Source organism: Equus przewalskii, chromosome 27 (assembly GCF_037783145.1).
Source record: "Equus przewalskii isolate Varuska chromosome 27, EquPr2, whole genome shotgun sequence".
Classification (NCBI taxonomy): Eukaryota; Metazoa; Chordata; class Mammalia; order Perissodactyla; family Equidae; genus Equus; species Equus przewalskii.
In genome coordinates, this window is record NC_091857.1 from 30,007,042 (window position 1) to 30,031,405 (window position 24,364).

At 38.5% G+C, this 24,364-nt stretch overlaps 1 protein-coding gene across 16 annotated transcripts in view; it reads right to left on the bottom strand.

Moving 5' to 3' along the window:
• Nucleotides 1–490: 490 nt before the first annotated feature.
• Nucleotides 491–24,364, bottom strand: part of TMEM50B (transmembrane protein 50B) — a 50,485-nt gene continuing 26,611 nt past the window's right edge. For 10 of the 16 annotated variants that reach the window (XM_070597690.1, XM_070597692.1, XM_070597694.1 and 7 more), the window contains 6 exons: nucleotides 20,045–20,183; nucleotides 14,375–14,487; nucleotides 12,762–12,829; nucleotides 8,830–8,922; nucleotides 5,526–5,583; nucleotides 491–2,009 (listed from right to left, as the gene is read on the bottom strand). In XM_070597690.1, coding sequence (XP_070453791.1) covers nucleotides 1,964–2,009; nucleotides 5,526–5,583; nucleotides 8,830–8,922; nucleotides 12,762–12,829; nucleotides 14,375–14,487; nucleotides 20,045–20,143 — 477 coding nt within the window. In that variant the 5' untranslated portion in view covers nucleotides 20,144–20,183 and the 3' untranslated portion in view covers nucleotides 491–1,963. The remainder of the gene's footprint in view (nucleotides 2,010–5,525; nucleotides 5,584–8,829; nucleotides 8,923–12,761; nucleotides 12,830–14,374; nucleotides 14,488–20,044; nucleotides 20,184–24,364) is intronic. The other 6 variants (XM_070597699.1, XM_070597687.1, XM_070597702.1 and 3 more) reach the window with 1 other exon arrangement.

Genomic DNA, 24,364 nt, shown 5'->3' on the forward strand with positions numbered 1-24,364 from the left:
CAGTGGTAACAACACAAGGAACACAATGAGGATCTTAGAAAGAGTAGAATTAATAAAACAAAATACTCTGGTAATATTGGTCTAACAAACAACATCAAAAGACTCGGATTCAACAGCCATTGAACCTGTCTAACAGGGAGATCCTTATATTAAGGGAATTACACGTATTTTTAAATTATTATGAAGGACTCTATCTTTTCTAACTGACACTATCTCTAAGAGTAGATACTGACATTGTCTCCTTTTTCTACAATAAGGAAGCAGAGAGAAATTAAGTGGATTTGCTAACAATTAAAAATCAAATTCATGCCAGAGTCAAGAATAGAAAAAACAATCACTATTTTCGGTCGGTCTACCGGGATGCCTTTCAGTAGCCTTCATACTAGCATTTTACAAATCTGAGTATAATATATTTCTCCTTCTTTTATAAAGATAAACTGCTTCTTTGACCAGGTTCCCTTGAATAATTAAAAAATGAACAGCAAACCAATTTTTATGGCTCATTTTCTCCAACAGATTTAATAATATTAGAATGGTTGAGAAGTAACATTTACTGCAACAGGTTACAAGAGAGTGGAAACAAGTAATCAGTCTTACAATTTGTTGGAGGCGAGACAAAGTTTACTGACATTTTGAGGGAAACGACGAAGACACAGAAAGAAGTAATTACACAAGATGGTGTCTAGACAAAGGCACAGCATTCCACAACTGCTTCATACTCTGTGCGTGGCAAATTCTCTCCGAGAGGAGAGAAGTTAAGCAAAATAAGGCTCGAGTTAGAAGCTGCATATAATACCACTGATAGTATTCTGTCTTAGAACAAGAGGCTTCATCAAATTGCTCTGGAAGAAAAAGTACAACACGAGCCTGCATAACAAAGGAAAGCAAAGTAGCAATAAAGACCCACGTCTCCCTCTGACGCTTCTCCTAGGAACGAACACACAGTGCAAATACAGTGTTTCAAACTCAGCAAAAAAGCTTCTGACTGGAGTATGAACTTTCAGGTTAAAGGCATATTTTGCAGGAAGAGTTCACCCAAAGCTTGAGAGCTAGAGCGAAAAGAGACTTGCAGTCAGTAACTAAGTGGCTGGAATGCCTAATTTTTCACTAGGTCATAACAATTCCCTGTGGGAAGAAGTGCTTCATCTTGAAACTAATTATTCCACTTTTTTGTTATATGTTTCATGCTTTTAAACTGCAGTTGTCTCAAACTTGCTTGACATGGAATTTTGTAATGTCAGACAACAGTAAGCTGTCAAAAGAGAAGCCTGGTAGATAGGTCAGTTCAGCTGCTTTACAAGAAGCATGCTGCTGAGCAGCCTTACACTCTTTTTACATTAAGCATACAAAACTGAGTCTATCTGATCATGTATTATCCCCTCTCAAATCAAGTCATATTAGAGGAAGTGTTTTTAAAAGAGGCTTTCAAACTAGTCCTTCAGCCATGTAAAAAATCTTCACATAAAAGTCCACTTCTTTATAATACATAAGAACAAACATTTTTCCTTTAAAAAAAATCTCATTTTTAAGCCAAAATAAATTACAACTTGCTGAAATAGCCTTTTTAATGGCTCAGTGCTTATTTCAGATACATGGAGCTGTATTTTTTGCACGTTTTCAGAAATCAGAGATACTGAGACAAAATAGTTAACCCTAAAATGACATGATGATACAACCCTGGCTCAGGGAACAGGCCCAGCTTTAAGTCTTCAGGAATGAAAAACGGATAGTCGTCACCCCGTCTATGTAATTTTATAATATGTACATATCAACAATCGAGTCAATGAAAAAAAGGACAGAAATTTCATAAAACTATTTCAAAACTCAGAGCATAAAAGTGTAAAGAAACGAAACACTTAAAGTACAATCTATTCCATTTGGCAATGTGTAAATTATACTGAGAGATAAAAACTCATCTACAAATAGAATATAACAAAAGGAAAATGTGATTTAAGAAGTGATCTCAGGTCCATAGCTCTTCAGTTCTTCCAAATTTGTAGATCAGAGTGCTAGAAAGATATTAAAATAAATCATAAGGAAAAAACACATGGAACAAGAAACAAAGAATTCATTTTCTAAATACCCTTTGGCAGGTAACTCACTGATCCCTTTGTATCAATTTCTAAAATTAAAGAGTAGGGTGGTGCTGGTCTGAATTTGCTTGTTTTATAAAGCACTTTGTTGACCTGATGGCTGAGCATAATTAAATATCCTTTCTTAAAGCCTAGAAGGTTACTAGATAGGAAACTTGTAAGAAAAGGGGCATTTCTCATAGTAGCAGGCACTAGGGCCACTTTATAACTCTAGGATCCTACATATCTGAGCTACAATAACAGAAGCACCCTACAACAGATCACGCTGCACTTCTTCACCCATTTAACAAATAATTACTGTACACTGAGTACTGGCCAGGCAACAGGCACCTGGGTAAGTGCTAGAAATGTGACCGTGAGTCAAAACAAGACAACTGTGCTCACTAACGCAGCTGAGACTCTAACGAGAGAGACAAATTCCAGCTGCAAAAAAATGCTATAAAGGCAAGGCACGTGGTACCAAGAGAGTAAAACATAAAGATCTGACCTAGTGAGAGAGGTCAAGAAGGTGTTCTTGAGGAAGTGGTGGCTGAACTGAGATCTAAAGGAAGAGTGGGCATTATCTCAGCAAAGGGCGGGGACGAGACAGGAGCAGAGAGAGCACCCTGGACCATGAACTGAGATCTAAAGGAAGAGTGGGCATTATCTCAGCAAAGGGCGGGGGCGAGACAGGAGCAGAGAGAGCACCCTGGACCATGAACTGAGATCTAAAGGAAGAGTGGGCATTATCTCAGCAAAGGGCGGGGGCGAGACAGGAGCAGAGAGAGCACCCTGGACCATGAACTGAGATCTAAAGGAAGAGTGGGCATTATCTCAGCAAAGGGCGGGGACGAGACAGGAGCAGAGAGAGCACCCTGGACCATGAACTGAGATCTAAAGGAAGAGTGGGCATTATCTCAGCAAAGGGCGGGGACGAGACAGGAGCAGAGAGAGCACCCTGGACCATGAACTGAGATCTAAAGGAAGAGTGGGCATTATCTCAGCAAAGGGCGGGGGACGAGGCAGGAGCAGAGAGAGCACCCTGGACCATGAGTTGACCTGTGGGCATGTTGGAAGTGTTAGATTTCAAATGTCAGCTACCTAAGAGGTGATAAAGAGGAATCTGGATACACAGTTTAGACTTGGAGACAGACATCGGGGACTCACTGGCAGACGGGCAGTAAGCGAAGTCCTGAGCATAAAGGAGCTCACCTAGAGAGAGAAAGAAAGAGTAGAGAAGAGGCCTAGAACACAGCCTTCAGAAACTGAAAGTTCATGGCCAGGGCTGGAGGATCAGCTGGCACAAGGAACAGAGGAAGAGCGGCCAAAGAAGCAGGAGCTGCATTTGGGTGCTCAGAACAGGCCCAGCACACAGGAAGCACACAGCTGGCTAGACAACTTGCCAGCCCCTGGGCAGAGTACAGTGCTGATGCAGTAGTCACTGCCCACATGAGCACAGGCCTTTATACATACAAGGTTTCTCTTCATCCACCTGTCATTTATGCAAAGTCATCTACCACTGCAAAGGGCTGAATTTGAATTTAGATTTGCTCTCTAAACAGTGCCTAAGATCTCTTCATGAAAAGTTACTGTATCCTCAGAAGGTTGTGGCCTAGAAGTACAATAACAACATAGCACAAGCTGTCAAACATCTTTCAAAACCATGAGTGTCCAGGCCACAGTGCAACAAGAGGGAACCCAGGTGGAGCACAGCAGCCTCCCCAAGTTGAGAAAATGGAGCCAAGAGTTCAAGGAGTCCAAAGTGGCTAGAATTTGCAAGGCAGAGTAGAGAGAGCTAAAGAGAGAGGGAGCTCAGGAGATCTGCAGGGGGTTTCCCTTGAGTCTTCCGCCAAGTACTGATCGTCTGAGGAAACTACTCAAGAAAAGGGAAAGAACCACTGGAAAGAACAATTTCCAGAGCTCCCACAGGCCTGGGAAGACTGCACAATCTCCCAAGCAGAGTGGAAAACCTCAGAATACAAGGAGCATCAGGAAGAATACTCAGAAGAGTATTGTCTCAGTAAGGGGATAAATCAGTCATAGACTAAAGCTGCTCTGGTCCTGCCAACAAAACTTAAAAGCAAGATTTGAGAGGATCAAACTGTTCCAAGGGACCTAACTGCATCCAGAACAAAGCTCAAAAACGTTAAGGAATACCAGAAATCCAGCCCCCAACCAGCTGCATGCAAAGAAGCAAAGAGGGGGAAAGACACCCAAAATGAAGAGAAAATAGAAACAATCACTAGGAATAGACTCAGAATTAACACACTTAGACAGGGACACTGAAATAGTTATAAACACACTTCACATGTTCAAGAAGGTAGAGGAAAGCATGAGCATGTTAAGGAGAGACATGGAAAATATAAAAAAAGACCCTAATCAAGCTAACAGAGATGCACAGTATGATGTTTGAGATGGACGGGAGTAACAGTAAACTAGGCACTGCAGCAGATCAGAAGACGTACAGATACAACAGAAACTATCCCTGCCGAAACAGAGCGCGAACAAACATGAAGAAAAAGCCAGGCGTTAGTGAGCTGCGGGCCGACTTTAACAGCCCAATATACATGTGAGGGGAATCCCAGGAGGGCAGGGTGGACAGAAAAAATATTGAAGAAATAATGGCTGAAAAGATTCCAAATGTGATGAAAACTATAAAGCCACAGATCCTAGAAACTCATCAACTCCAAGGAGAAGTAAGAAGAAAACTACACCATAGTATATCATAAGCAAACTGCTTAAAGCCAGTGTTCTTCAAGACTTAGATCTGCATGATTTTGTAGGGTTGGGGGGATATAATTTTATAAATCGATGCCTAAATTACCTATCTTTACATTAAAAGACATTCATTCTGAAAATCACAGGATACAGGTTTCATTTTGAGGGCTTTTTAGAAGACTGCCCCTAAAAAATACTTTTAATATTGTTTTATTTTTATGCTTAATCTTAAAAACTTAATCAAAAACTCCAATTCCCCAACCAAGTTTTGTATATGACATTCATACAATGTATTAATTCTTATTTATTTTTTCTTTTTTTAATAAAAGTACCTGATACAATTTTTTAACAAAACACAGGCTATGGAAGCAGCAGCGTGGGTCCAAATCCCAGCTCTGCATTTGCTAGCTGCGTGTCCTTAAGTAAGCTCCAGCCTATTTCCTCATCTATGAAAATGGGACCACCACCTGGCTTATGTACTTAAGATAATTAAATGAGAATTCAAAAGGTAACATACTTAAAGCATCCAGCTGAGGTCCTGGCACATAGAGGACTCCTAATTAAATGGCTTATGTATGCACTTATGCAAGAGACAAATTTTCACCTTTTAAAAGAAGTTGTATAAATGGTAACTAATCCAAAGGATTTACACGTTCCACTGCATATGCTGTTCTTATAATAAAGATGACATTTCTGTAAATGTTACAGGTGTGGTTAAGAAATCAGGCAACTTACCTAAAAAATATAAGTGCATTTTGAAAAAACACAGCTAGTCCTGGATAAACATCAGTGTCTGCACATAAAAAGTAAAACAGATTAGAAGATTACAAAAGGCAAACAGCAGTAACAAAGTACTAGCGCCATTCATAATGACATGCTCTGTATATTACAAAATACTGCTATTATTCATTAACTCTAAGAAATCTGTAATGAAACAAATAAGAAAATGCCAATCTCATTCTCCCAAAACAAAGCATTGCTCCCACTCTGGATGAACAACAGTGAACTTATCAGGTTTCCTTTCTGTCTAAAGTAATCGCTATAGTTCTAGTTGCACCAAAACTGCTGAGGAAGCAGCAGCTCAGCTCTTCACTTCCTATGGCCAATACAGAAATACAAAATGTTAGGAAGATACGATTAAATTCTTGATGATTTAATAGTCTGTTCATTCATTTCCTTTCATGGATTCAGGAGTTTTATTGTAAAAACACAACAGATATAAAAAGGATCATCGGGCCAGCCCTGCCGGTCTAGTGGATAAGTTTGGTACACTCTGCTTTGGCAGCCCAGGTTCAGTTCCCAGGCACAGACCTACACTACTCGTCTGTGGCCATGCTGTGGTGGCAGCTCACATCCAAAATAGAGGAAGACTGGCAACAGATATTAGCTCAGGGCAAATCTTCCTCAGCAAAAAATAAATAAAAAAATAAGCTAAAAAAAAAAGGTCATTATAATTCAATGTTCTTTCACTGAATTGCTCCTGAAGGAAATGGTCACTATCTTCACAGGAAAAGAAAAAATTGGAAATGACTTAAATTTTCGTGGTTATTTAACTTTTATAAAACTGTAAATGTTGACTTAAAATACTGGATAAGATGAAGAAATGTTCAATTTTTAGCTTTTGATATCATAGAACATCATAGAAAATAATATAGCAGCATGGTTAAGAGCTCCAAGTTGAGCCAGACACTTGGATTTGAATCCTGACTCTACCACTGACTAAATGTATGAGCATGAGCAAATTACTTAACCTCATTATGCCTCAGTTTCCTCAGCAGTAAAATGGGCATTATAACAGCACCCACCCCACAGAGTGTGAGCAATGTGTGACTGTGTATAGTGCTTACAACAGTACCTGGCCCATAAACTGCTACATAAATGTTAGCTGCTATTACGATTATTAACAGCTCAAGAAAATCTGTACAGTGAAACATTTGAAATATGTGCTTAAAATGCTGTCTGAAGTAAAAGCATATTCAGTTTACAAACAGAAAAAAAATGCTGTAGAAATGTGGAGATCCATAATTGAGAAATATCTCAATATGTACTAGTTCTTTAAAGATTAAGATACAAATAAGTGTACAACCTTTACAAACTTAATACTTCCCTACACGCCTTTCGGGAATAACTTATTCCTCTTTTCATAATAGAAACGGGAAAGTTTCATGTGTTGCTTCAAGTAACTATGCAGACTTTCCAACCCAGCCCACGCTTCTCAGAGTCAGGGATCAAATGAGCTTCAAATGCACTTCACTATAGGATTCCATCTATATGAAATGGGCAAATCTAGAGACAGCAGTAGATTAGCAGTTGCCTAGGGCTTGTGGAGAAGGGTAATGGGGAGTGACTGCTAATGGGTAAGGGGTTTCTTTCTGGGGTGGTAAAAATGTTCTAAAACTGGATTGTGGTGATGGTAGCACAACTCTGTGAATATACTAAAAACCGTGAACTGTACATACACTTAAAATGCACGAATTACATGATATGCAAATTATATCTCAATAAAGTGTTTTATAAAAAAGCACTTTCCTTCAAATGAGTTTCATACTATAACTGTGTGCTCCGTTAGTATTTTTAATTAGCTAAAATAACACATTTTGGATATATCTGGTGGGGAGTATTATTTAAACATTAGTCAACCTCTATCCTCCTGTACTGACTTTGTGCCAGGTGAAAGACAGAGGTATTCTAAAGATCATCCACTGATCAAACTACAGGAATTAAGGGATCCTATCAAGAGTATTAAAAAGTCAGCTGTGGGTCAGACAAGGAGATGCGACAGTTTAGCAGAGAGACAAAAAGATTCCAGAGATAGAGGGGCCGGAAGATAACTAAGCTGTGTTATCTGAAACTGACTCTGTCTTTGGAGTGAAGGGAGAGAGCCAGTGAAAAGGTTCCTCTGATGCTTCCAGAGGTACGTGCTAGGCCTGGGTCGTACTTTTCAACCCCTCCCTGAATGAAAGCTGTGGCGCCTGAACAGCCAGAAAACTCAGGATGGCGCACTATGAGCGCACTGCACTGCAGCAAGTTTCCACATGAAGGCTACACACACATCTTCAGTCTTGCCCTTAAAAAACTCCTCTTGGGGTCAGCCCCGCGGCGGAGCGGTTTGTTTGCACATTCCGCTTCAGCAGCCCAGGGTTCACCGATTTGGATCCTGGGGGCAGACATGGCACTGCTTGGCAAGCCATGCTGTGGCAGGCGTCCCACATAGAAAGTAGAGGAAGATGGGCATGGATGTTAGCTCAGGGCCAGTCTTCCTCAGCAAAAAGAGGAGGATTGGAAGCAGATGTTAGCTCAGGGCTAATCTTCCTCAAAAAGAAAACTCCTCCTGTACCTATAACTGAAAAATGACCGGCTGGGGTTAGAGAGAAGGCGGTATCACTGGAAAGAAAGATCTTGGGGTCCACAACCCCTTATCTGATATCCTTGGGGTAAAGTATGTTCTGGAATTCAGAATTTTTCAGATTTAAGAATGGTAACATGGGGCATAAATATTACAAAGCACCCCTAGCTGAGTTTGGACCAGCAAATACAACCATATTCCTGCAAGAAAAGACCTGAATACTTATTACATGGAATAAAGACCATAATGAGCCTCATATCAATTTAGGTCAGGCTTTGCTGCCAAACTAGTTATGAAAAACTTCACTTTCAGCACTTTGTGGATTTTAGAATTGTGTATAAGTGACTGCAAACCTGGACAGGTTTCTCGCTCTTATCACTACAACCCTCAGTAAACAGCCTCGCGTATGGAGCCTAGCTGTCCAGGGGAAGGAAGGAGATCAGAAACTCTAGAGATGGCTGAGAGTTACGGTTTTGTCAGAGGCTCGGATTTCCTAACCAGGCTGTCCCACTGCACTCAACGGCCCCACTGAGAAGTTTTATTAAACAGCTCACATACCTTCACACAGAGTCAGACCTTCAAGTTAACTGAATAATTAAACTAAATTTTACTCCAGATGGAGTTGAGACTAAGTCAAATACAGAAGACATATCTGAATCTCTCCTATGAAATAAAGGAGGAATAAATACTTACTTTGGGTAACATATGCACCAAAAAGAATCCACATGGAAGCAATAAGTGACCCAAACATCAACATGAAACCAATGAAGAGCCAAACTCGAGCACCTGTATGAACAAGAGGATTTATGATTTTGCTCATTTCCACAGCTCTACATCTTAGGAATACACAACACTAGAAACACTGTTAACCTAATATATGTTATGCATATTGAAGACAGTAACATATTTATATACACCTGCTCTAACAATTAACTGAATGAGGATTTTTAAAAAACCCCAAAAAACCTAAAAGGGGTTAAGCCATACCCAGAAAGGGAAAAAGAGAAAGTTACCTTTCCACTGGCTAGAGACACTAATAGCTGAGTAAACTAAACCAGGCAAGCTTCATAAGTAATTTTTTTATGAAACTAATTAAATCCTAACTGAAAAATTACCCTGTTATATACATTTTCAAAGTAATTGCTCTATTAAAAGTAGCAAGTGTATTTCAGATAACCATCAGCACACAGGAAGGAGAGACTACAAATGAATAAGGACCAATGTGTCCCCTTTTCATCAATGTTAAAATCATGCCGTTATTTAATATGGTGTAAACAGGAGCCATTCTTCAAAAGTATATTCAGTCTCTTTCTATGGCTGAGGCAGTCAAACTGCACCACACACCCCTGAAAAGTTCAAGGTCAGAAGCATCTCTTCACCTCTCTACTGTATGAACTTCTAGAATCTACACAACAGAATCTCACTAAAGCAATTGTCTGGACATTTGAGTAGATTCGACACATTTGTAGGAAAGCAGGTTAACCTCTGTGCCAGACCCTGATCACAGGTATACTGACAGCCCATCACCATGTGGACGGGAAATAAAGCTCCGCTGAGGTGAAAATAGAACCCAAGCCAACTACCACAAGAGAAAGCAAAGTTGCCTCGATTGCAGATAATCTGCTACTAAGTGAACAGAAATTCATATGTTTTAGACTCCAGATACAAAGGAAGCACTGATCAAAGCTCAGCATGCTTAGAACAGCTGATATTTGACAGAAATAGGTCTCTATATTATCTGAGTTTTATTATAATACTAAGCAGAACTCCATAAATATAAAGTAATGATTAGTTCCTTGGAGAAAGATATTCTCCAAACTATATTCAATCACGGCTTTTATCTAAAGTGAGTAAAACGTCAAAAATGCTTGGAATTATTTTCACTCATGTCCTTTACATATGACCACACACAAATTTTCAAATACACAAGAAAAAATTTCCCTTGAAAAATCAGTATGCTTTTGTATAGCAAAAAATAAAAAACTATAACATCTTCTCTTTTTTGCTTTGATTACAAGGAGGCTCAGTGTCAAAGTTAATGAACAATCAAGAGCATCCATCTTGTCCTAGATTCTAAGTACACAATCTTTTTTCTACCTAGCTCCCATTCCTTTTTGTAGCTTTACCATTCAGCAGTTTCATTTGTAGTATATTTATTACAGTCAGGCGTTGCTTAAGGATGGGGATACATTCTGAGAAATCAGTTGTCAGGCGATTTTTTTGTTGTGCAAGCATCGCAGAATGCACTTACACAAACCTAGATGGTATAGCCATCTACACACCTACACTATATGGTACTAAGCTTATGGGACCACCGTCCCATAAGACAGTTTGCCCTTAATTTCTGAAGCACTAGACAGAATTTACACATATGCACCACTTATAAATATAAACTGTATTGTGAATTTTAATGGGTAGGGAAAAATCATGGAATAAAATGTAATAGCCAATTGGTGAGGGTAAAAACTATGGGCTTTGGAACCAGACAGACCCAAGGCAAATACAAGTTTTACATTTAAGCTAAAAAACTTTGGGTAAGTTACAATGAAATTTCCTATAGAAAATAGCTAATACTAATATAACCCACAGCAATGTCTGTGGAATCTTCTTTAAAGAAAAATGACCAAATGAACTTACTGTGTTTCCTATGTCCAACATTTTACCTGCTAATACATGCTGTATTATTCTGTACTCTCCCTCATTCCTGACATTACCTGCTGAGGCAGGGGCACTAGACATGCGTGTTCACACACACACAGGGCACTTTTAACTTAGGTTCATCTGTCATTTGTCACTATACCCCCTCCTCCCCAATTCAAGGATCCCAATGGGAGAGAAGTCATAAAATCTGTATCAACATTTAAAGCATCAGGTAGAAAAGAAAGCAAATTTGTCCTCCTGTAACTGGTTCATTTCACTTAGCATAATCTCCTCCGGGCTCATCTGTGTTGTTGCATATAGCAAGATTTCCTTCTTTTTTCAGGCACAATTCCCGTTATATGAGGTATCTGAAATAGTCAAACTCATAGCAAGAGAGAGTAGAATGGTGGCTGCCAGGGGCCAGGGGAGGAAGAAACAGGAAGTTGGTGTTCAATGGGTATAAAGTTTCAGTTACGCAAGATGAGTAAGTTCTGGAGATCTGCTGTCCACCACATTAGCAATACTATATTGTGCACTGAAAAATTTGTCCAGAGGGTCTCTAGAGCTCATGCTAAGTGTTCTTACCACCAAAAAAAATTTTTAATGTTTTTAAAAAGCTAAGCTCATCACAGCTCCTTTATTTGGTTTAAAATGTAATGATACTTACTTTATAATTCCATTCACATGAAATTCTAGAAAAGGCAAAACTACAGTAATAGAAAGGAGACCAGTGGTGGCCAGGAGGTGTGGGGATGGGGATTAGCTGCAAATGGGGACGAGGGAACTTTCTGGAGTAATGGAAATGTTCTATTTCATGACGGCAGTGGTAGTTACACAACTGTCTGCATTCATTAAAACTCATCAAACTGTACATTCTAAATTGGTGACTTTATTTTATATTTATTAAACTCCATCAAACTGACAAAAATAAATATATATACACATATACACACATACACAGCACTAACCAAAGAGACCAAACAGTTCTCGACTAGAAACAAGCATAGCCTGGTGGCTAAAAGCACTGGCTCTGGGGCCAGACTGTCGGTATTCAAATCCTGGCTCTACCACTTACTTGCTTTGTGACTTTGGACAAGTTAATTAAGCTCTCCGTGCCTTAGTTCCCTCATGTAAACGTGAGGACAATAAGAGCACTTACCTCACAGGACTATAGTGACAATTAAATGAGTTAATATGTGTAAAGCATTCAGAACAGTCTTTGGTACACACTAAGTATTCTACAAGTATTTGCTATTATTCTTAATCAGCCTTCAAAATTCCTCTCCCACCTACTCCAAATGTCTGACCAAAACCACAAATCGCCCTCCCCAGTCCTTAAACGTTAGAAACAGGATTTCTAGGCCTGTGCTTTTTACATAGAGCATGGAAATTCCACTGAAAACAACCCCCTGGATTCTAAAAGAATGTGTTATAACCTGACTAAAAGAAAAATACCACTGGAAGACAATTCAAAAGAATTCAAATTCCAAACAAAGACTTTATACATAGACAGGCAGCGTGTTTCTTCTGAACAATTTTGTTGCAGTCTGCGGGCAGTTACTCAGGTGACCAGAACAGAATGTGAAAAACACTGTAGTCCTAGGTTTGACTTCCTAATTGTCCACACTTTGCTGTTAGTAATCATGGTCAGCCATCTCGTAACTATTATTATTGGTCAACATTTAGGATGAGAATAAATCCATCATCAGCACTAGACGAGTAATCTGGAGTCCAAGATCCACTGATTCTGAACAGTAACGTTGTATCTATATACTATGGGCAGTATAACATGACAAAAATAGTAACTTCTGGTAGTAACTTTAACTGTCTTAAGAATTTAAATAACACTATAACTTTTTTTAAGTTAAAAAAAATTTCTATATAATCACTATCAGTCCTAAATAAAGACTCGCTAGACACTTTGCTTTTTCTGCTGATAAATCCCTTTAGCCAGCATATACATTCACAACTCAAAGTGCCTTTACCTGTTCTTCCTAGACAGCCGCTTTCATAGCTGTCACCTCTCACCTGAGCGTTGGACACAGCATTTATCCTAGAACAATACAAAATTACCTAATAAGCTTTCATGCTGCTAAAATATTCACAGATACTTACATATCATTGAGAAGGAAAACATTTTCTAGCTAAGGTCAGTATATGAATAACTGAACATATCTTTTAACTTAACAAATATCCTAGTGGATAGAAATGTTACATTAGTCTTACTGTCCTAAAGTACACCAAGAAAACACACAATTTTAAGATTACTATCCCTTGGCTCCAGAGATTATGAAAGACGGGCCAATTTTCTGATTCCTTTGCCTCTTACATTCATGCATGAATGACTCAGTGTGAGTTATCCCATTTTAAGGTTCTCATCACAATCAAGAGCTAAAAAGTTTCTCTTTGTACTAAAAGTCAAGTGATTTTCTCTGATCCATTTCTCAAACTCAGAGAACATGTGCTCTACATACAATAAACAGACCCACTTTATTTTGCTTCTCTTTCCATTTTTGTTAGAGCACAGTGCATTTGTAGCAGGAATTGCCTTTTCTTAGCATCCTGAATGGATATCAGTAGTTCCATCTTTTACAATTGAATCTTTTTTAAAACTCCTGACAGTATAAGGAAATTATATAATCTTACTGTTTAACTTATTTTTAAAAATTATTAAAAGACATCCATAAAAAGCTTCCAAACTCTTTTATGAAGTGAGATAACAGATAAATCTGAAAATGATTTAATAAAAAAGAAAAGCCACAGATCAATCTCATTTGAGGCCAATCCTGCCTGCCCTCCAAATACTGGCAGTCAAGCAACACATTAAGAACAATAATACTCCACAGTGAAAGCTGAGTGTATTACAATACTCAAGGATGATTCACTAATAAAAAAAGCTAGAAATGTAATATATCCCATTAAATCTAAGATGCCACTGATTTTTAAGATGTACCGTTATTTTTTACACTGCCAAGAAAGAAAAGATATTATCAATTGTAATTTTAAGATACCATTGACTATAAGCAGCACCCTCATATTCAGATATATTAAAATATCAAAAATAATCTTGAGACTGATAAAATATAGTGATCAACTAGTTTAACAAATATAAGGAGAAAAATCATAATTTTTATAGATGCTAAAAAGATATATGACTAAATTCAACACTCATTCTTGATAAAAATCTTAGTAAAATGGAAATATATATATTTATAATGTTAAAGAAGAATCCAGGGGCCAGCCGTGTGGCCAAGTGGTTAAGCTGGTGCACTCCACTTCAGCAGCCCAGAGTTTTGCCGGTTCGAATCCTGGGCACAGACCTGGCACCACTCACAAGGCCATGCTGAGGTGGCATCCCACATGCCACAACTAGAAGGACCCACAACTAAAATATACAACTACGTACTGGGGAGATCTGGGGAGAAAAAGCTGAAAAAAAAAAAAAGAAGAAGATTGGTAGTAGTTGTTAGCTCAAGTGCCAATCTTTAAAGAGGAATCCATATACTAAATTAAAAAGTTATTCTAAATAGCATTAAACTTAAAGGAAAACATGTTTTTACAAAAATAATCTTGAATTGAGAATTACCTTCATACTTACATGAAGAAAGCCAATGTGGAAAATACACCACATGTGTGAAAGGCATGGTTCAACTGTTCTGGCTTAGGATACACCACGGCTGCGTCAATCATTATCCACCAACCTGTAAAAAACTTGAGAAGGAGTCCAAGTCATTAAAATAACACTAATACTCTGGCTGAGCATGACGCCTGCTCTTTAACATCCCTCTTTTTCTACAGATCACAAATGAAACATAAAATATTTTTACTTTGAGTTTCGCATGTTAAAATATAAAAAATAAGAATCCCTTGTTGACTTATTCTTTACAGCATATAAGGTGAAGCTAATCAAATCTGTGTAAGATTCTGAAGTTCTGCTCTCAGTGCAAGACGAAAAATTTATTATCTGGGAATGGATGATCTGTTTCTGTCATCCACAATAATTATGTTCAACTGAAGCTCTCTGAACTAACCTCCACTAACCAGCTCCCTGATTACCTGACGTGTTTCATTCTCTCTGCCAATATTCCTTTTTAATATGCCCAAGCACTTCTGCCTCCACAAATGAGCTCTATGCTTACCAAGAGTCAGCTGTCACATCTCCAAAACCATTTAAACATGCTATAGTTTTAATTAGGTAATTTGGTTACATATTGTATAACTGACTGAACACAAATTTGTAAAATATAACGTCTCTATGTAAACTAAGCTGAATAGACTTAAAGTAGAAAAGCTGCTAAAGAATTTCATAGACAAATTAAGTGCATACAAGGATACTCATATCAGACAAAGTAGACTTCAAGATAAAACTGGTAAGGGGAGACATAAAGGGGCAGGATGTAATGATAAAAGGGACTCTCCACCAAGAAGACATAGCACTTATAAAATGTATGCACCCAACACAGAGCACCAAAGTACATAAAGCAACTATTAACAAACCTAAAAGGAGATATCAATGACAACACAGTAATAGTAGGGGACCTCAAAACCCCACTGACACCAATGGATAGATCATCCAGGTAAAACATCAACAAGGAGATAGTGGAATTAAAACAAAATACTAGACCAGATGAACTTAACAGACATATATAGAGCACTCCATCCAAAAACAGCAGAATATACATTCTTCTCAAGTGCACATGGAACATTCTCAAGGACAGACCATATATTGGGAAACAAGACAAACCTCAATAAATTTAAGAAGATTGAAATCATATCTACTATCTTTTCTGACCATAATGCCATGAAACTAGAAATCAACTATAAGAAAAAAGCTTGAAAAGGAACGAAAATGTGGAGACTAAACAAGCTACTGAACAACCAATGGGTCATCAAAGAAATAAAGGGAAAAATCAAAAAATATTTGGAGACAAATGAGAATGAAAACACACCATACAAACTCTTACGGGATGCAGTAAAAGCAGTCCTAAGAGGGAAATTTATAGCAATACAGGCTCACATTAACAAACAAGAAAAAGCTCAAATAAACAATCTTAAACTGCACCTAACAGAATTAGAAAAAGAAGAACAAACAAAGCCCAAAGTCAGCAGGAGGGGAATAATAAAAATAAGAGCAGAAATAAATGAAATTGAAACAAAAAAGACTGTAAAAAGAATCAATGAAACAAGGAGCTGGTTCTTTGAGAGGATAAACAAAACTGACAAACCCTTAGCCAGACTCACAAAGAAAAAAGAGAAGGCTCAAATAAATAAAATTAGAAATGAAAGAGGAGCAATTACAATGGATACTACACAAATACAAAAGATTATAAGAGAATATTATGAAAAACTATACATGAACAAACTTGACAATCTAGAAGAAATGGATAAATTCTTAGACTCTTACAACCTTCCAAAACTGAAAAAAGAAGAAACAGAGAATCTGAATAGGACAATCACAAGTAAAGACATTGAAACAGTAACAAAAAACCTCCCCAAAAGTAAAAGTCCAGGACCAGATGGCTTCTCTGGAGAATTCCACCAAACATTCAAAGACAATTTATTACTTATTCTTCTCAAACTATTCCAAAAATTGAGGAAGACAGAAATATTCCTAACACATTCTACGAGGCCAACATCACCCTGATCCCAAAACCAGACAAGTATAACATAAAGAAGGAAAATTACAGGCCACTATTGCTGATGAACATAGATGCAAAAATCCTCAACAAAATATTGGCAAACCAAATACAGCAATACATTAAAAAGATCATATGCCATGATCAAGTGAGATTCATACCAGGGACATAGGAATGGTTCAAAATCCACAAATCAGTCAATGTGAGACACCATATTAACAAAAGGAGGAATGAAAAACACATGATCATCTCTATAGATGCAGATAAAGCACTTGACAAGATCCAACATCGTTCATGATAAAAACTCTCAATAAAATGGGTATAGAAGAAGAATACCTCAAAAATAATAAAGGTCATATATGACAAACCCACTGCCAACATCTCACTCAGTGGGGAAAAACTGAAAGCCATCCCGCTGAGAACAGGAACAAGACAAGGGTGCCCACTCTCACCACTGTTATTCAACATAGTACTAGAGGTTTTGGCCAGAGCAATTAGGCAGGAAAAAGAAATCAAAGGAATCCAGACAGGCACTGAAGAAGTGAAACTCTCACTCTTTGCAGATGATATGATTTTATATACAGAAAATGCTAAAGAATCCATCAGAAAACTATTAGAAATAATCGACAACTACAGCAAAGTTGCAGGATTCAAAGTGAACATACAAAAATCACTGGCATTTCTATACTCTAATAACAAACTAATAGAAAGAGAACTCAAGAATACAACCCCATTTACAATCACAACAAAAAAAATAAATATGTAGGAATAAATTTAACCAAGGAGGTGAAAGACCTATACAAGGAAAACCATAGGACATTACTGAAAGAAATTGATAATGACATAAAGAAATGGAAATATATTCAATGTACATGTATTGAAAAAATAAACATAGCTAAAATGGCCATATTACCTAAAGCAATCTACAGATTCAAATCAATCCCAATCAGAATCCCAATGACATTCTTCACAGAAGTAGAACAAAGAATCTTAAAATTCATAAAGGGCAACCAAAGACCCTGAATAGCCAAAAAAATCCTGAGAAACAAGAACAAAGCTGGAGGCATCACAATCCCTAACTTCAAAACATATTACAAAGCTACAGTAATCAAAACAGCATGGTATTGGTATAAAAACAGACACACAGATCAATGGAACAGAACTGAAAGCCCAGAAATAAAACCACACATATACAGACAACTAATCTTTGAGAAAGGAGCCAAGAACATACAACGGAGAAAGGAAAGCCTCTTCAATAAATGGTGCTGGGAAAACTGGACAGCCACATGAAAAGGATGAATGTAGACCATTATCTTTCTCTATACACAAAAATAGACTCAAAATGGATCAAAGATTTGAAGGTAAGACCATAAACCATAAAACTTCTGGAGGAAAATACAGGCAGTACATTCTTTGACATCAGCCTTCAAAGGATCTTTACAAATATGATTTCCACTCAGACAAGGGAAACAAAAGAAAAAATAAGCAAGTGAGACTTCATTAGACTAAAGAGCTTCTGCAAGACAAAGGAAACCAAGATCAAAATGAAAAAATAACCCACCAACTGGGAGAAAATATTTGCAAATCATATATCCAAAAAGTGGTTAATTTCCATAATATATAAAGAGCTCACACAACTGAATTACAAAAAAAAAAAGAAACCTAATCAAAAGTGGGGAGAGGATACGAACAGACATTTTTCCAAAGAAGGTATACAGATGGCCAATAGGTACATGAAAAGATGCTCAACATCACTAACCATCAGGGAGATGCAAATCAAAACTACACTTAGATATCATCTTACACCTGTTAGAATGGCTATAATCAACAAGACAAAAAATAATAAATGTTGGAGAGCATGTGGAGAAAAGGGAACCCTCATCCACTGCTGGTGGGAATGCAAACTGGTGCAGCCACTTTGGAAAACAGTATGGAGATTTCTCAAAAAACTTAAAATAGAAATACCATATGACCCAGCTATCCCACTACTCGGTATTTATCCAAAGAACTTGAAAACAACAATTCAAAGAGACTTATGCATCCCTATGTTCACTGCAGCATTATTCACAATAGCCAAGACGTGGGAGCAACCCAAGTGCCCAACAAATGATGAATGGATAAAGAAGATGTGGCATATATATACAATGGAATACTACTCAGCCATAAAAAAGACATAATCGTCCCATTCACAACCACATGGATGGTCCCTGAGGGCATCATGTTAAGCAAGATAAGCCAGACAGAGAAAGACAAACACTGTATGATTTCATTCATATGTGGAATATAAATAAACTTATGGGCAAAGAGAATAATTTAGTGATTACCACAGGGAAAGGGGGGAGGGTGGGCACAAGGGGTGCAGGGGCACATTTATATGGTGTTTGACAAATATTAATGTACAACTGAAATTTCACAATGTTATAAACTGTTTAGACCATGATAAAAAAAATTTTTTAAAAAACAGCAAGAAAAACTTAGAAACATCTAAAAGAATTCTGCATGCAGACAGCTTCACAATTATCTTTAGTTTCTTCTCTGCTTTATTTATTTTTTCCTCTTGGACTTCAGGTATAGAACTGCACACTGAAAGAGATGAATTTTTTTAATGAATTTTTTAAGTTTTTAAAATAGATACTGAACTTGCTTCAAAAAATGCAGTGAGGGGGCCAGCTGAGTAGCACGGTAGTTGAGTTTGCGCATTCCACTTTGGTGGCCTAGGGTTCATGGATGTGGATCCTGGGCATGGACCTACACACCGCTCATCAAGCCATGCTGTGGTGGCATCCCACATACAAAATGGAGGAAGATTGGCAGAGATGTTAGCTCAGGGTCAATCTTCCTCACCAAACAAACAAACAAACAAACAAACAAACACAGTGGTGGCAGAGAGTGCATGACGGAAAACTAAAGCAAGATTGGTCGTGATTTGATTTTTTTTGATGCTGGATGATAAGCACATGGGGCAAGAGGGGAGAGGGCCTCTTTATACCCTTCTATTTTTGTTTAAATGCTTGACATTTTTACCACCAACAGTCCAGTTTTTATCCGTCACCATATATATGTGCCCCTGTACCCCTTTCATATGCTTGACATTTTCAATAACAAAAAGTAAAAAAAAAAATTGGGAAGAGAATTAAGCAACACTTTCCTCCATGAATTTCTTCCTCTCACCTCCCCCAAGTGCTGCAGCTGGGGAAATGGAGATGGAGAGCACGCCTTCCCTAGCGCCATGCAGGGCTGCGGTTCTAATGCAGCCTACGGTCATGACTGCTGTCTACACACCCTGAACTTTAATGAGTCACAACAATATTTGGTTACATCAAATTCTGAGCCTTTGAGGATCTTAGAGGACTTATACATACTGCATCATTAACTTGCAAATGCTATTGACTACAATAATTGTATTATCACTGGAACCGAAGGAAAGATATTAACAAATTTACAAAGTCAAATGAACTAAGGGCCTTCCATGATTTGTTCAGTAATAGTATCTAGAACTCTGATCATTACTTATACAAAACAACAGTGAAATACACAGTTCTGGAAGGGTATTCAAAGTTCTAAGGAATCAACATTAATTTTCAGGACAAAAGATGAGGCATAAATGTCACCACCCAGGCCTTTTCACTTACCAATATACCTGCTACAACAGAAGCCACAGCATTTCTTCTCTCACTCCAGTCAATACATTCACATTCTGGCCAACGGAAATTATCAAGGAAACCTGCCATTTTCACCTGTTAAGCATGGGTTTTCATTAAATACTGTATTCTACAAATAAAAAGACAAAATATAATCAGTCTAAGAAAATGTTTTTGAGAAGTGAAATATCTTACTCGTTTCTTAAAGTTTTAAACACAAATTTACTTTACGTCCAAATCTATTTATATTTAAGAAGAAAAACTCAATAATTCAATGAATACCTACTGAAATGTACAAAGGACTGTGTTCAGACACAAGGGGGAGCTTACTATGTGCTAAATGAGCATGGTGGTTTAAAACATGCCTGCAAATTCTTTGACACTTCTCATATTGAGAGGTGGCTCTCCCCTTGAATTTGAGCCAACAATAAAGACTGGTTGACCAACAGAGTAGAGGAAGTGCTACTATGTAACTTCTGCCATTTTCTGAGACTAGATCATAAAAGGCAATGCAGCGTGTAGCTGGTTCTGTAGAACATTAACACTAGAGTCCTGAGTTGCTATGTAAAAATTCCAAGGCCAGGCAGTGACGTCAACAACATGGTGGAGTGAGCTGTATCCTTTCTCTCTCCCCCTTTGAACTACAACTAAAAGGACATTCATTGATCGATGGAGGATACCCAAACAGCACAACAGGACGCCTGAGAGACCCATGCAGCTATACATCTGAAGGTGGATGGACTACGCCCAGGGAGGTGGTGGAGAGAGGTGGGCACTCTCCAGCCCCCCCGCCCAGCAGCCCTGTGCACATGTGTGATGGCTCTCCCAGCTGGAGCACCCATAGCACCACTGTGGCCCCAAGGGTGGGAGCATGACTCGGTGCAACTGCAGGAACAGGTGACAATAGCCCTAAACGCCCACATGATCACTTTCCTGTCCAGTGGGAGAGCCCAGAGGCCCTGCCCACCAAGCACAACAGCCGGTATGACCTAGGAGGAGAAGCAGCGGATCTGCACACCCAGGCAAATGAGTTCCCGGCTGCCACAAACGCCCACAGTACAGCTGCAGCCCCAAAGGGGGAAGCACATCTTGGCAGGACTGTGGGAGCAGGCAGTGGCAGCCCTGAGCCCCTTCATGATTGCTTTCTCATCCAGTGGGAGAGCCCACAGTGCCACTGTGGTCCCATGGAATAGCCCAGGCTTGAACAGGCAGAGCTAACAGGGATCAAGGTAGGCTCAGAATACACTGCTCCTGCCCCACTGAGTAGTGGCAGGTGGAATCTGCAATCAAATACTATCACTATGTGAAGACACAAATCCACCCCATAAAATACTACGAAGAGGTATATTAATACTCCAGACGAAAAGGAAAAAGACAAACACCCAGTAATCAATCCTGAAGGCACAAAAATTTACATTCTAAATGACAGAGAATTCAAAACAGCTATCATAAAAAACTCAATGACTTACAATAGAACTCAAAAACACCTTTCAATGAAATCAGAAATAAAATTAATGAACAGAAGTTGCTCACAAGAGATTGAAACTATAAAGAAAAAACAATCAGAAATGTTGGAGATGATAAACACAATGAGTGAGATAAAGAAAAACCTGGAATCCTTAAATAACAGAGCAGATATGGAGGACAGAATTGCCAATTAAGAGGATAGAAATATAGAAATGCTTCAGATGAAGGAGGAGAGAGAACTGACTAAAAAGAAATGAAGAAATTCCCTGAGAAATATCCAACTCAATTAGGAAATGCAACATAAGGATTATAGGTATTCCAGAGGGAGAAGAGAGGAAGAAAGGAGCAGAGAGCTTGTTCAAAGAAATAATAGCTGAGAACCTCCCAAACCTGGGGAAGGAGCTGGAATGACAAGTAAAAGAAGCTAATATGGGGGCAGGCCCTGCAGCCAAATGGTTAAGTTTGTGCACTCCGCTTCAGCACCCCAGGGTTTCGCCAGTTTGGATCCTGGGAGCAGACATCGTACCACTCATCAAGCCATGCTGAGGTGGTGTCCCACATAGCACAACCACAATGACCTACAACTAGAATATACAACTACATACTGGGTGGCTTTGGGGAGAAAAAGAAGAAGAAGAAGAAAAAAAAACGACTGGGGCCAGGCAGGTGGCACAGCAGTTAAACTCCCATGTTCCACATTGGTGGCCCAGGGTTCACCCTTTTTGATCCCAGGTGTGGAACTACACACCGCTCATCAAGCCATGCTGTGGCAGGCATCCCACATGTAGGGTAGAGGAAGATGGGCATGGATGCTAGCTCAGGGCCAGTCTTCCTCAGCAAAAAGAAGAGGATAGGCAGCAGATGTTAGTTCAGGGGTAATCTTCCTCAAAAAAAAAAAACAAAAACAGAAGAAGAAGACTGGCAACAGAAAAAGCTCCGGTGCCAACCTTTAAAAAAGAAAAAAGAAAAGAAGCTAATATAACTCCTAATTACATCAACGCAAAAAGATCTTCTCCAAGGCACATATTAGTAAAACTAGCAAAAGTAACTGACAGAGAAAAAATATTAAGGGCAGCAAGGCAGAAGAAAATAACATATAACGAATCCCTATCAGACTTTCAGTGCATTTCTCAGCAGAAACCTTACAGGGTAGGAGAGAGTGGAATGATATATTCAAAATTCTGAAAGACAAAAACCTACAGCCAATACTCTATCCAGCGAAAATATCCTTCTGACATGATGGAGAAATAAAAACTGTCCCAGAAAAACAAAAGCTGAGGGAGTTCATTACCACAAGAGCCCCCAACAAGAAATGATCAAGAAGGTCTTCATACCTGAAAAGAAAAGAAAGGTTTTACACAGCCTTGAGCAGGGAGATAAACAGGCAGACAAAACCAGAAAATTGCAACTCTCTATCAGAACAGATTAGCAAACACTTGACTATAACATTAAAGATAAAAGGAAGGAAAACATCAAGAACAAATATAATCACTTCATTTTAACCACAAACTCACAACACAAAACAGAAAAAGTTGTGACAACAATAACTTAGATGGAGAAGAGGAAAGAGATGGAACGTGCTTAGACTCAGGAAATAAGAGGCTATCAGAAAATGGACTATCTCATCTACAAGATCTTTTATAAAAACCTCATGGTAACCACAAAACAAAAATCACAACAGAGACACAAATTACAAATAAAGAGAAAACTGAGAAAACCATCACAGAGAGCCACCAAACTGAACTGGCAGTCTGAAACACATGGGACAACAAACAAGGGAAACACAGAACAACCAGAAAACAAGTGATAAAATGGCAGCATTAAGCCCTCATATATCAATAATCACTCTAAATGCAAATAGATTGAATTCTCCAATAAAAAGACACAGAGTGAGTGGATGGATTAAAAAACAAGACCCAATAATACGCTGCCTCCAGGAAACACACCTCAGCTCTAAAGACAAACACAGGCTCAGAGTGAAGGGATGGAAAACAATACTCCAAGCTAATGGCAAACAAAAGAAAGCAGGTGTTGCCATACTTATACCAAACAAAGAAGCCCTCAGGACAAAAAAGGCAATGAGAGATAAAGATGGTCAATATATAATGATAAAAGGGACACTCCACCAAGAGGACATAACACTTATAAATATATATGCACCTAACACAGGAGCATCAAAGTACATATAGCAACTATTAATTAACCTAAAAGGAGATATTAATAGCAACATGATTATAGTAGGGGACCTTAACACCTCACTTACATCAATGGATAGATCATCCAAACAGAAAGTCCACAAGGAAATAGTGGAACTAAACAAAAGATTAGACCAGACAGACTTAATATATATATACAGAACACTCCATCCAAAAGCAGCAGAATACATATTCTTCTCAAGTGCACATGAAACATTCTCAAAGACAGACCGTGTGTTGGGAAACAAAGCAAGCCTCAATAAATTTAATAAGACTGAAATCACATCAAGCATCATTTCCAACCATAATGCTATGAAACTAAAAATCAACTACAAGAAAAGAGCTGGGAGGGACCGGCTTGGTGGCACAGCAGTTAAGTTCGCATGTTCCATTTCAGCAGCCTGGGGTTCACAGGTTTGGATCCCGGATGCAGACATGGCACCTGTTGGGAAGCCATGCTGTGGTAGGCATCCCACATATAAAGTAGAGGAAGATGGGCATGGATGTGAGCTCAGGGTCAATCTTCCTCAGCAAAAAAAGAGGAGGATTGGCAGCAGATGTTAGCTCAGGGCTAATCTTCCTCAAAAAAAACCAAAACACAAAAACAAAAGAAAAGAGCTGTGAAAGCAACAAATATGTGGAGGCTAAA